The sequence below is a fragment of the Peromyscus leucopus genome, chromosome 7 (assembly GCF_004664715.2).
Source record: "Peromyscus leucopus breed LL Stock chromosome 7, UCI_PerLeu_2.1, whole genome shotgun sequence".
In the NCBI taxonomy this organism is placed as follows: Eukaryota; Metazoa; Chordata; class Mammalia; order Rodentia; family Cricetidae; genus Peromyscus; species Peromyscus leucopus.
Window position 1 is genome coordinate 15,956,915 of NC_051069.1, and position 14,177 is coordinate 15,971,091.

General features: G+C 41.1%; 1 protein-coding gene across 1 annotated transcript in view; it reads right to left on the reverse strand.

Annotated features, from left to right (window-relative positions):
* The window catches only part of Ptpn9 (protein tyrosine phosphatase non-receptor type 9), an 89,526-nt gene that overhangs the window by 9,722 nt on the left and 65,627 nt on the right, over positions 1-14,177 (reverse strand). Inside the window, exons 8-9 of the mRNA XM_028865056.2 lie at positions 9,619-9,712; positions 4,667-4,733 (exon numbers count right to left, since the gene is read on the reverse strand). Of these exons, the coding sequence (XP_028720889.1) occupies positions 4,667-4,733; positions 9,619-9,712 (161 nt within the window). The remainder of the gene's footprint in view (positions 1-4,666; positions 4,734-9,618; positions 9,713-14,177) is intronic.

Here is a 14,177-nt window from a genome sequence, read left to right on the forward strand (position 1 = left end):
CAAAACAAACAAACAAAAAAACTGAGAAAAGAGGTGAGAGGAGTGCCAGCCTATTCTACAAAGCCAGACTCTATCTCAACAAAGGCAGATAGATAGATAGATAGATAGATAGATAGATAGATAGATAGATAGATAAACAGACAGACTGACAGACAGACAGATGGATAAAAGGGTATTATTTCAGAGCTGGAGAGATAGCTCAGTGGTTAAGAGCACTCTCTGTTCCTTCAGAGGATCCAGCTTTGGTTCCTGGCACCCACACAGTAGCTCACAGCCACTCCAATTCCAGAGGATCTGATGCCCTTCTCTGACTTCTGTAGACAAGGCATGTATGTGGTACACAGACATAAATTCAGGCAAAATACATTTATATAATAAAAATAAGAAGGAAAAGAATTTTGAATGATCAGGACAGAGAGGAGGCAATATAGCTTAGTGGTAGAGCTTATGCTTAGCATGCCCAGAGCTCTGGGTTCAATTACCAGATGCAAAAGTAAGAAGAAAGATCCTAATCTGGGGAACTTATCTTTTTCTTCTAAATCTTTCTCTTGTGCCTTTAAGGAAGCTAAGTCTCTGTATCTACCTACTTTGGATTTTTTATCTGGTTTTTCAGATATTCTGACTGCTAAGCTGTCCCATTTCTAACAATAGTTTTGGGTTTAGGGGGCATTTGTGACAAAGTCTCACTATGTGGCACAGGCCAGTCATGAACTTATGATTCTATTGCCTCTATCTCCAGGTAGTATCATCCTTACTTAGACATTGCTAATGGTTTGAATATTAAAAAATAAAGTATATGAGAGTACATGTGGGTCAGTGGTAGAACACTTGCTTGTCCTATGTAAAGCCCTGGGTTTGATCACCAGAACTGGGGGTGGGGTGGGGTAAGGATCCAATATATGTGAGAGATACTAGTAGCATTTGGATAAGACTGGAGTTTAGAGCTGCAGAAAAGTGTTTTTATTGCCTTCTTCATGTTCATATTATAATAATGTATATCTGTTGTGATATATTTAGAAAATGAAGATAAAACTCATTAACTCCTAGATTAAGTGATATTGTTAACATTTTGCAGCATCTCCAAGACTCTTTCTATGAAAACTTATAGATACAGGCAAATAAAACAGTTAACAAAATAAGCCTTCCTCACCCCACGCCACCCCTGCCCCTGCAATAGTAAATCTTTTTTATGTACCTTTCCATGACAAAACCTACAACTCTTGAGACTGGAGAGACGGCTCAACAGTTAGGAGTGCTAGGTGATCTTCCACAGGACCTGAGTTTCAGTCCCAGCACGACCATGGCGTTCACAGCCATCTGTAACTACCGTTTCAGGGTCCAATACCTCATCTGGCTGCCACTGGCGCCAGACATGCAAATGTCATACAGAAATACCTATTAAGTATACAACCATACAAGTAAAATAAAATCGAAAATAACCCTCCTCCCCCGACACAGGGTTTCTCTGTGTAACAGCTCTGGCTATACTGAAATTCACTCTGCAGACCAGGCTGGCCTTGAACACAAAGATTCACCTGTCTCTGCCTACTGAGTGCTAGAATTAAAGGTGTGTGCCACCACCATACGGCATAAAACTGTACAGCTTTTATAATTGTATTTATTGGGTATGTGAATTTTGGGTATGCTGTAATTTAGTGCATATAGGCTTTTTTGTTTTGTCTTTTTAAAAAAAATTATCTATTTTTTTACGTATGAGGGCTCTGTCTGCATGTACACATGCATGCCAGAAGAGGGCACCAGATCCTACTTTAGATGGTAGTGAGCCACCATGTGGTTGCTGGGAATTGAACTTGGGACCTCTGGAAGAGCAGCCAGTGCTCTTAACTGCTAAACCATCTCAGCAGCCCTGCAAAGAAGAAATTCTAGTATTATAAAATGTTAGTCCAGGCTGGACCTGCCTGTAATCCCAGTACTTGGAAGGAGGAGGCAGCAACATAAGGAATTCAAAGTCATTCTCAACTATATAGGGAGTTCCAGGCCAGCCTAGCTTACATAAGACCCTTTTACAACCACAAAATTAAAATAAAAGATGTTAGTGAAGCTGGGTATGGTGGCTCATGCCTATAATTTCCAGGAGGAGATTGTAATTAGGACTTGGGAGATTGGGGCAGGAGGATCACTGTGAGTTATAGACCAGCCTGAGTACTATCTCAAAAGAAACAAACAACAACAAAACGCCAAGGAGTTAGCAACTGCTTAGTTGGTAATGTGCTTACTGTGTGAGGGTCTGAGCTGATTCCTAGTACCCACCATCTCTGCAGCCCATGTCTCTGCTAGAGTCACAGATGTGTAACACCACATTCAGCAAGTTCCTAACCAACAAGGGCTTCACAGTAAACCCTGACTGCAAAAGACAAAGAAAGGGGCCGGGGAAATGGCTTACTGGGTAAAAGTTCTTGCCACACAAGCATGAAGACTTCAAATCGAATCCCAGGAACTCACATAAAAGACAGGTGTGGATGTACATGCTTGTGACTCCAGCACTGGGAAGGAAAGGAAGGCTCTCTAGAGCTTAAGGTCCACCAGCCTAGCTCCAAGTTCAGTGAGACACCCTGTCTCAAAGGAACAAGGTGGAGGAAGATAGAGGTCACCTGACATCCTCCTCTAGATCTGCTCCCACACAAAAATAAACATACTCACAAGTGTCCGTATACCACACATATACGAGTGGACGTCGGTAGATGCAAAGTCAGTGGTTTACTTTGACAGAGAAGAACCACTCCACTAAGATGGCTTCCAAGAACTACTGAGCTGGACATTGATTCAAATCTGGTTCTGCTACTACCTTCATTTTCAAGGTCAGCTAACCAATTGGGCCTCAGTGTGCTTAACTAAACACACACACACACACACACACACACGCACGCACGCACGCACGCACGCATGCACGCACGCACGCACATATACACACATACACACACTAAAATTTTAAAAAAAATTTCACACATTTACTTTAATAACCAGAGATTATATAACTAAGATATAATACAGATTCTTAACGGATGACCTATTAGAACTATTACTAGTATGCATATATGTGTATATAAGAACCAGACCACTAGAGTCATGTATGGCAGCTGAAGCATAAAATCCCAGAAATTGGAAGGCAGAGGCAGAAGGATCAGGAGTTCAGTCATCCTTAGCTACACAGCAAGTATGTAAGAGCCTGAGGTAGATGAGACATTGCTCACAACACGTGCGTGCGTGCGTGCGTGCGTGCGTGCGTGCGTGTGTGTGTGTGAGTGTACCTATATATGCACATGCATACCTATTTATTTGTTCATTCCCTTTATATATCATTACAGTACCACCCAATGGAACACAGATATAACCTTAACTGATAGGAAATCTACACCTGCCCCAGTAATTTGTCCTTAATTCCACTTTCTCCCCATAGAGGACACATCATAAGCCCCACATTATTTCTTTCTTTCTTTGGAAATCTAGAACAGTTCTCTTCCTTTTTTCATGACATTAACTTTAAAAGAATTTGAACAACTTACTTTTTTTTCTTTTTAACATAGGGTCTCTCTGTGTAACCCAGGCTTGCCTCCAATTATACAGAACAGGCAGGCTTTGAACTTGGGATTCTCTGAGTCATGGTATTACAAACACGCACATACCAACATGCCTACCTACACTGAGCATGTTTTCTTGTACTGTGCTAAACAATCTGGATTTGACTGATTTGTTACTTATAACTAGATTCACATTTCTTTAGATTATATTACTATTTTCTTGAGATGGCAGAGATAAAATTCAAACCTTCTAGGCATGTGCTGTATCACTAAATTACATCAACAGCCTGGATCAGATTTTTATTTCGTGTGTGCATGAGGGGTATATGTGAGTGCAAACTGCTGAGTTCTGATGCCCTACACTCTGATGACTATACTAAAACACAATCCTAAAGCGTGCTGGCAAGCAATGACATTATAGATTTAAATCTCTAGTATTTCTCTTTGTTGTGAGTTTCCATGCATGTCTGGAACTGAAACTCTAAACTTATCTGTTCTCTTCAACTACCAAACGTTATGAAAGACCAGTATATTAGTGGTCACAACACATTTCCTTTAAAAATGATGCCATCTGAGTTGGGTGTGGTGACACACACCTTTAATCCCAGAAGGTAAAAGCAGGTAGATCTCTGAGTTCAAGGCCAGCCTCATCTACAGAGCAAGTTCCAGGACAGCTAGGGATACACAGTGAAACACCAAAAAAAAAGAAAAAGAAAAGAACTCATCTGGAGGCAGGAAAGAACGGCTCAACAGCTAAGAACGTTTGCTGCTCAATCCTGAGGAATAGATTTTGGATTTTAGTATCTATATAAAAGCTGGACATGGGGGCTGGAAAGAGAGCTCAGTGGTGAAGAACACTTGCTGCCTTCCCCAAGGACCCAGGTTTGAGTCCCAGCACCCATATGGCAGCTTACAACCATGTGTAATTCCAGATCCAGGTCTAGGAGATCTGACACCCTCTTGTAGTCTATGTGTACACCAGGCATACACATAGTCCACAGACTTACATGTAGACCAAACACTCACACACATATAATTAAATAAAATTAAAAAAAAAAAAAATCACCTGAAATGAGGAACCATATGCAGGAGGCACAAAATCAATACGTAATGCTAAAACAGCTTACCTTGTGTACCAATATAAGCATTCTTCTGCTTGTAGCCATCCATGAAACTGGCATTGATGTAATCTGTCTAATAATAAAAGGGAGACATTATTGCAAGTGCATGAACACACCATTTGGATCACAAAATAATGTATGTGCTGGGTAAGTTCAATTCAAGATGTGGATAGTCTCTTCCAGTCAAGCAGTAAGTGAAAAGTAACAAGGCCAATTTAGCACTGGGGGCGAAAATCGTGAATTACCTTTATTGGTAATGAAATGGAGTAAAGAGGAGTCAGGGTATAGGTGAGGAGAAGAGTGCTTCTGTGGGCTACTGTTCCACTCCAGCAAATGTATTAGAACAACTCGATAGATAGATAGATAGATAGATAGATAGATAGATAGAGCGCAGACACACAGATGATCATAGCAGCCCTTTCATCAAATCATAGACAAAAAGTAAGTCCTACATAGTGCCGTGTCTGTAATCCCAGCACTCAAGAGGCAGAGGCTAGAGCATCACTTCAAGGTGAAAGGCTACCCCTTGTCTACAATGATGAGTGCTGTGGGATAATGGTTTTTTGTTTTGTTTTGTTTTTGTTTTTTGGCTTTTTCTAGACAGTGTTTCTCTGTGCTGTTTTGGTGCCTTTCCTGGATGTAGCTCTGTAGACCAGGCTAGCCTCGAACTCACAGAGATCCACCTGCCTCTGCCTCCAGAGTGCTGGGATTAAAGGTGTGCACCACCACCGCCGGCGGGATAATGCTTTCATACACTGGTTTAATAAAATGCTGACTGGCCAGTAGCCAGGCAGAAAGTATAGGAGGCGCAAGTAGATGAGAAGAATTCTGGGAAGAGAAAGGGTAGAGTCAGGAGTTGCCAGCCAGACACATAGGAAGCAAGATGACAAGGCAGAAATGAAAAAAGGTACCAAGCCACATGGCTAAACACAGATAAGAATTATGGATTATATTAAATGTAAGAGCTGGTCAATAATAAGTCTGAGCTAATGGCCCAGCAGTTATAATTAACATAAGCCTCTGTGTGGTTACTTGGGTATGAGCAGCTATGGGACCAGGCTGGACACAGGAAAATCTCCTGACTACAGGTAAATTCTAAGCCAACAGAGCTACACAGTGAGATCCTCTCTTTAAAATGAAAACTTGCTAGACGGTGGTGGTGCATGCCTTTAATCCCAGCACTCACTCGGGAGGCAGAGGCAGGCGGATCTCTGTGAGTTCGAGTCCAGCCTGGTCTACAAAGTGAGTTCCAGGAAAGGCGCAAAGCTACACAGAGAAACCTTGTCTCGAAAAACCAAAAATAAATAAATAAACTAACAAATAAATAAATAATAAAATGAAAAATTATAATAAACCAAAACACCTCAAAATAGAACAAAGACCAAAAGAAAGACGTTAAAATGATTAAACTCTCATAAGAAAGCAGGCTGAGCAAGCCATGAGGGGCAAGCCAGTAAGGCCCACTCCTCCATGGCCTCTGCTTCAGGTCCTGCCTCCAGGTCCTTGCCTTGGATTCCCCCGATGATGGATTGTAACATGGAAGCATACGCCAAATAAATTCTTTCCTCAAGTTCCTTTAAGTCAGTGTTTATCATAGCAACAGAAGAAAAAACTAATATACCCCTAAAACTTAAAAAAAACAAAAACAAAAACATAATTTTCAAAAACTTAAGTCTAGGCTGAAACTTAAGTCTAGGCTGCAGCTATGACTCGGGGTTAGAGTACGTCCTAGCAGGCATGAAGCCCTAGGTTCAGTCCTCAGCATCATAAAACAAACAAACAAAAAACAGCACCTGCTGGTGTACACATGTAATCCTAGCCCTTGGGAGCTAGAGGCAAGATCAGATTTCAAGGTCATCTTGGACAACATCATAATTTTGTGGATAGTCTGGCCTACAAAAGCCCTGTCAGGCAAATGGATGGAACTAGAAAAAATCATCCTGAGTGAGGTAACCCAAACCCAGAAAGACAGTCATGGAATGTACTCACTCATAAGTGGATTCTAGATATAAAATAAACAACAATCAGACCACAACCCATAGAACCATGGAGGCTATATATATAGCATGGAGGTCCCTAGGATGACTGTGGCTTATAATAAATTTCAGTTTTACTCAATTACTAAAAAAAAAAAAAAAAATAGCCAAAGGAATGGAAACACATGAACTATGAACCATAGGCTGAGGGGCCCCAGCTGGATCAGGCCCTCTGAATAGGTGAGACAGTTGATTGGCTTGATCTGTTTGGGAGGCATCTAGGCAGTGGGACCTAGTCCTGTGCTCATTGCATGAGTTGGCTGTTTGGAACCTGGGGCTTATGCAGGGATGCTTGGCTCAGTCTGGGAGGAAGGGACTGAACCTGCCTGGACTGAGTCTACCAGGTTGATCGCAGTCCTCGGGGGAGGCTTTGCCCTGGAGGAGGTGGGAATGGGGGGAGGGCTGGGGGTAAGGGTAAGGGGTGGGAGTGGGGAGAACAGGGGAACCCGTGGCTGATATGTAGAACTGAATGGTATTGTAAAATAAAGTAAAAGGGGGAAAAAAAAAAAAGCCCTGTCAATAAACAATAAGTAAGTAAATAATCAAAGCTGGTGTTGTGGTAGATATCTCTGAACCAATATTCTGGAGACTAAGACAGGAGGCCAGCCTGGCTATATAACAGCATCTTACTTCAAAAAAGAAAAGTCAAGGGCAAGGCCATAAGTTTCCATTTACTGTGTAAACAGCTGCTGGCATTGTTTGTAGCAAAGTCAAGTGGTGATGTCAGGTGATGATCTTCAGATTACTACAGGATAATTAGAATCATCTCCTGTTACACTGGGATTTACTCATATTTGTGATACCCATTCAAAAATATATTCCCAATACCTGCTTTTATACACACACACACACACACACACACACACACACACACACACACACACACACACACACCGGGCACTGGTCCTCAGATTTATCATGACTAGAATAATCTCCTGGTACACTGGGATTCACTCACAAATATTTCTTAAAACCTGCGAGGTACTGTTCTGTACACTGGTGACAGAGCAGTCAATCAACAGATAAAAACAGGTATTTTGGACTCACAAGACTCAATCATTAAACTCCACTCCTGAAGACAATGTATGAGGACAATTTCAGCAGTACTATGATCAAGCAGCTTAGCTAACTGTCAAGGAATTTGAAAGAAAAAAAAAAAAAAAAAAAAAACTATGCAAGAATCCTGGGCAGGACTATGAATGCCTAAAGGAGAAGGGTCAAGAAAGTCTGGACCCAGGATCCACAATTACTCCCAAAATTATCCTCAAACACAGTAAGGGCTAAAATATCAAGCCTGTATAATGTGAGCCATGTTAAATAGATGTTCTTAATTTCCATTACTTTGAAAGAGAAACTATAATCAATGCTAATTTGTGAGGGTGGGGGAAGTTATTTGCTCAAGTTTTTTTTCCTCACATTTATTTATTGTTTGTGTGTGCATGTGCACATACATGCACGAACTTGTGTGCCACAGCACATATATGAAGGTTAAACCACAACTCGGAGAGAAGTCCTTTTTCTCCTTCTACCATGTGGTTCTGGGCATGGAAGGGAGGTTTGGGAACAAATGCCTGACCGCTGGGCCATCGACCGGCCCCGGGTTTGGTTGGTTCACTCTGCACTTTATTTGAGAGGGTCTTGCTATGGAGCCCAAGTTGGCTACAAACTCTTTCTTTAGTTCAAGCTAGTACAGAACTTGCCATTCTCCTGCCTCAGCCTTCCAAGTATACCACCAATGTTATATATTTATAATTATAGAGGTTAACAGGAAAAAAAATGATGGTCAGATAGAAAAAAAAAAGGTTAGCAAGATGGCTCAGCAGCTAAAGACCCTTGACACCAAATATGATCACCTGAGTTTGATCCCCAGAACCCACCTGGTGGGAGAAATAACTCCTGAAAGTTATCCTTTGACCTTCATGTGCATACACATACATAACTAAATAAGTATTTAAAAAAAAAAAAAAAAGACTTAGCCACACATGGTGGCACATGCCTTTAATCCCAGCACTCTGAAGAGGCAGAGGCAGAGGCAGAGACAGACAGACAGACCTCTGGACATTCAAGACCAGCCTGATCTACATAGCAGTTCCAGGCAGCGAAAGCTACATAGTAAGACCCTGACTCAAAGAAACAAAACCAAAAAACTGTAATTGGGCTGTCAAGACAGCACATCAGGTAACTACGCTTGTCACAAAGCCTGAGGAGGATTTCGACCCAGAGAATCCACTCCCAAAAGTTGTCCTCTGACCTCCTCATAGGCACTGTCACCCATGTACCCATTACACATACACAAACTATAAATAACGGCATGGCATGAAGGCATACACCTTTTTTTTTTTCTTTTAAGACAGGATCTCTCTACATAGCCTTGGCTGTTCTAGAACTCACAGATCTCTATCTGCCTGCCTCCGCCTCTGCCTCCCAAGTGCTGCTATTAAAGGTATGTGCCACCACTATCGGCTGATGGCATAAAACTTGAATGCCAGCACACAGGAGGCAGGAACAGGCCAATCTTTGTGAGTTAAAAGACATCGTGGTCTATATAATGAGTTCCAGGACAGGCAGGACTACATAATAAGATCCTGCCTTAAAATGAAAAAAAAAAAAAGAAAGAAAGAGAGAAAGAAAGAAAGAAAGAAAGAAAGAAAGAAAGAAAGAAAGAAAGAAAGAAAGAAAGAAAGAAAGAAAGAAAGAAAGAAGGAAAGGAATACCATACTGTCAATAGTCACAAAAAAATCATTTATTCTCTTCAATATGGTAACATGGATATTTAAGGACTATCTCTAGCCACAATTAATGCATAACAAAGTCAGAACCCAAACTCATCTCCATTTCACCCACCTGCAGCCAGTACTAAGTTTCACCTTGGAAGGGCTGGATTTCCAGGGTGCTGAGAAGACACGGCATCTATCTCCCTACCTGAGTGTGGCCACTGCGCTTCGTCAGCTTCACTCGTGTTTGGTCCAGGCAGGGGACGTCTCCGTATCGGTTCTTCTCGAGGTTTCCTGGAGACCTGAAGAACAAGGGGCAAGTCAAAATAAGGAGAAGTGTGAGGATCAGGAGTTCCAGGTCATTCTTAGCTACGTGGAGAACTTTAAGACAACCAAGACTACACAAGACTCCTTCTCTAAAAATAAATGAAAAAGACAGGGCTGTATCGTTCAGTAAGAGTGCTCGCACATCCTCCACCCTCACTGCCTTCTGCTTTGTACGATTTGGCTCTGAAAAAATTATTTAGATATATTATTGATTAAAAACATACCAAGACCATCCACATATAATAACAACCTATATTGTTGGAGGTCAGGGAATATAGCTCAGTTGGAATAGCACTTGCTTACCAGGTACAAAACACTGGTGTGGATCCTCAGTTCCTGAGTAAGCTGGGAGTTAGAGCCAGGAGGATCAGAAGTTCAATGTCAAACTTACTACACACAGTTTGAGACCAGCCAGAGTTACACAAAAGCCTGACTCAAAAGAGTAAAGTAGTCTATACTATTGGGCACATATGTATACATAATGGTGTAATCGAAAGGGCTAGAAATACACCACATTTATACAAGGTGTAGCTGCTTGTAAAAAGGAAAGAATTGAGGGTGAAGATGGGAAGTGATTTCAGCTTCCTAATGAATTCTTTCTTGTAATGAAGACAAATATGACAGAACAGTAACAAGGATCAGTTTTGATCATAGGAACTGGAGGTTTTTATACTTTGTACTTCTTCACATATACTTTTCCTTCATCTTTTTTATTTCAATTTGTATTTACTTGTATGTGTGAGGGGGTACATATAGAAGTCAGAGAGGCAAAAATTGCAGAAGTTAGTTCTCTCCTTCCACTTAAGTGAGTTCCAAGGATCAAACTCAGATCCTTAGCTTAGCAGCAAGTGTGTTTATCCACAGAGCCATTTCATTGGCCCCTTTATTGGTGTTTAGTTTTTGTTTTGTTTTGTTTTGTTTTGTTTTAAGATAGGCTCTAACAGCACAGCCAGGGTTGGCCCAAACTCCTGGCAACTCTTCTGCAGACTCCCATGTATTGGGTTTACATTTTAAGCCACTAGACCTTGTTCTTTCCTACATCTTAAAACTCCCCCTTGGGGCCAGAAAGATAGCTTGGCGTTAAGAACACTTAGTACCACCTCTGACTCTAAGACTCCTCGGATTTCTGCAGGTACTGTACATATAACATACACACACAGAGACACACATATACTCATAAATAAAAATAAAACCCAAAAACAAGCAAAGCAAGACCTCCCCTCATCCCATGCAAATAAGTATAGTTGACTTTTTATTTTTACAAAAAAAATAATTCGATGTGACAATTCCCCTATTCAACAAATTAATGTAGTAGTTAACAATGCATCTGTAGTGGTTTTAAAAAAAATGCCCCCCCCAAAGGGAGTGGCACTATTAGGAGATGTGGCCTGTTGAAATAGGAGTGGCCTTATTGGAGGAAGTGTGTCACTGTGGGGGTGGGCTTGAAATCTCTTTAGCTCAAGCTTTTCCCACAGCTGTGACACTGAGACCATTTCCTATTGCCTTCTGATAAAGATATGGTAAGTACCATGTCTGCCTGCTCCCTGCCATGTTCCCCAACATGATGAAAATAGACTGAATATCTGAACCATAAGCCACCACCTCAATTAAATGTTTTCCTTTATAAGAGTTGGCCATGGGCCAGGCAGTCGTGGGGCACACCTTTAATTCCAGCACTTGGGAGGCAGAGGCAGGTGGATCTCTGTGAATTCAAGGCTAGCCTGGTCTACAGAGTGAGATCCAGGACAGGCACCAAAACTAAACAGAGAAACCCTGTCTCAAAAAACCAAAAAAAAAAAAAAAAAAAAAAAAAAAAAAAAAAAAAAAAAAAAGAATTTATGTGGGGGTTGTGGTCATGGTGTCTCTTCAAAGGAATAGAAACCCTAAGACAGCATCCAATGGCAAAATAAATAAAATGAATACTTATCTAACCCTTACAATTTATACAAAACGTAATTCAAACTAGACCACAGACTAAAATTGAAACCACAAAACTTTGAGGAAGAGAGAATCCAGAATCTTCAGAATATAAGGTAAAATGTTCTTAGATTTAGGGCCCAATGACTGTGTTATGGGCAGAGGCAGACAGATCTCTGTGAGTTTGAGGCCAGCCTGGTCTAGAGAGTGAGTTCCAAGACAGCCAGGGCTAGTAATAACCTAGCTCAAAATATTGGAGGAGGAGGAGAGAGAGAGAAATGGGGAGGTGTTAAAAGCCAGGTATACTAGGGGCTGGAGAGATGGCTCAGCAATTAAGAGCACTGGCTGTTCTTCCAAAGGACCTGGGTTCAATTCCCAGCACCCACATGACAGTTCATAACTGTCTGTAACTCGTTTTAGGGACTCTGAAACTTTCATGTAGATATACATGCAGGCAAAAAAACCCAATGTACATTAAATAAATAAATAAATCCATCTTTAAAAAAAAAACAAAAAACAAAAACACCAAAACCCCATATATACTAATTAAAGGGAGCTGGGGAGACGACTCAGGACTCAAGCACACTGACTGCTCTTCCAGAGGACATAGGCCAACGTTCCTGGCCCCACCTGACTGTCAGCACTGTCTGTAACTCCAGATCTGGGGATCCATTGCCCTCTCCTGGCCTCCAAGGGCACTGCACACACATGGCACACAGACATACACACAGGCAAAAATACCCATATACATATAGTAAAAATAAATAAAATCTCAAAAAAAACCGTTAAGGACAGTAAGAAGGAGATGAGTGGTGATAAGGCTGACTGGATTTTGAATATGGTGAGACACACAGGCCTACAATACATGACAAAACTGAATACAAACAACACACACACACACACACACACAAAGTAAAACTGATAAAATATGAATAAGGTTAGTACCTATCAATGTCAACATCCTGGCTGTTACATTGTATCAGTTTTGGAAAATATAACTATAGGCAAATTGATAAGTCTACATATAATCTGCATCAGTGAATATACAATTGTCTCATAATAAAAATCTTAATTAAAATTTTAAAGGTTCTTTTGTTTAGTTTGGTTTGGTTTTTTGGTGAGTAGGCTAGCTCTTAACTCATAGAGATCAATCTGCCTCTGCCTCCCGAGTGCTGGGATAAATGGCAGGCACCAGCATCACCTTGCCTAAAAAACATTATTTTAAACTATGTTCATGAGTGTTTGTATCACATGTATGTTTGATGCCCAGCAAGGGCAGAAGAGTGCATTCAATCCCCTGGAACTAGAATTACACACAAGCTGGAGCCACCATGTGGGTGCTGGACACCGAACTAGGGTCCTCTACAGAGCAGAAAGACCTTTTAACTGTTGTGGTATTCTCTACTGCCCCCAAAGATTTGTTTTATTTTATGTGTATATGTCTGTGTGATTACATGCCATGTGTATATGGGTACTGGCACATACCAGAAAGGAATACTAGATCCCCTGGAGCTAGAGTGATGAGTAGTTGTGTGTGAGCTGACCAGTGTGGGTTCTGTAAACTAACTCTGATCCTCTGGAAGAGCAGCAAGTTCTTTTAATTGGTAATTCATTTTTCCAAACCTGGACTCTAATATTTACATATTATATTAAATATATATTATAATATGTATATACACACAAAATATACATATACATAAATAAAACCAAACACACACATAAATATCTCAAGAGAATACACACACACACACACACACACACACACACACACACACACACGCGCGCGCGAAAGCAGAGAATCGCCTCTTCTTAGTTACTTCTTAGTTACTAACACATTATTTTTCCTCTTCCAAAATTCAATCAGAAGCTGGGCATGACGGTGCACACCTTTAATCCAAGCACTCAGGAGGCAGAGGCAGGTAGATCTTTATAAATTCAAGGCCAGCCTGTTTTACATAGTGAATTTCAAGAGAGCTAGGGCTATGTAAAGAGACCCGGTCTGTTTTAGTGTCCTGTCTATTGCTGTGATAAAACACTATGACCAAGACAACTTACAAACGAAAGAGTTTAATTAATTGGGCTTATGTTTTTAGAGGGTTAGAGTCCATGATTGTGGAACAATGGTAGAAATGGCAGAAAGACCTGAGGGCTCACATCTCAAATGGTAAGCAGGAGGCAAAGAGACACACTGGCAATGGCAGAAAGTCTTTTGAAACATCAAAGCCCAGGCTGGAGAGATGAATCAGAGGTTAAGGGCACTGGCTCTTCTTCCAGAGGTCCTGAGTTCAATTCCCAGCAACCACATGGTGGCTCACGACTGTCAATAGTAAGATCTGGTGCCCTCTTCTGGTGGGCAGACATACATGTAGGCAGAACACTATATACATAATAAATCTAAAAAGAAAAAGAAACCTCAAAGCCCATCCCCAGTGATAAACCTCCACAAACAAGGCCACATCTCCTAATCCATCCCAAACAGGTCCACAAACTGGGCACTAAGTCTTCAAACACAAGCCTATAGAG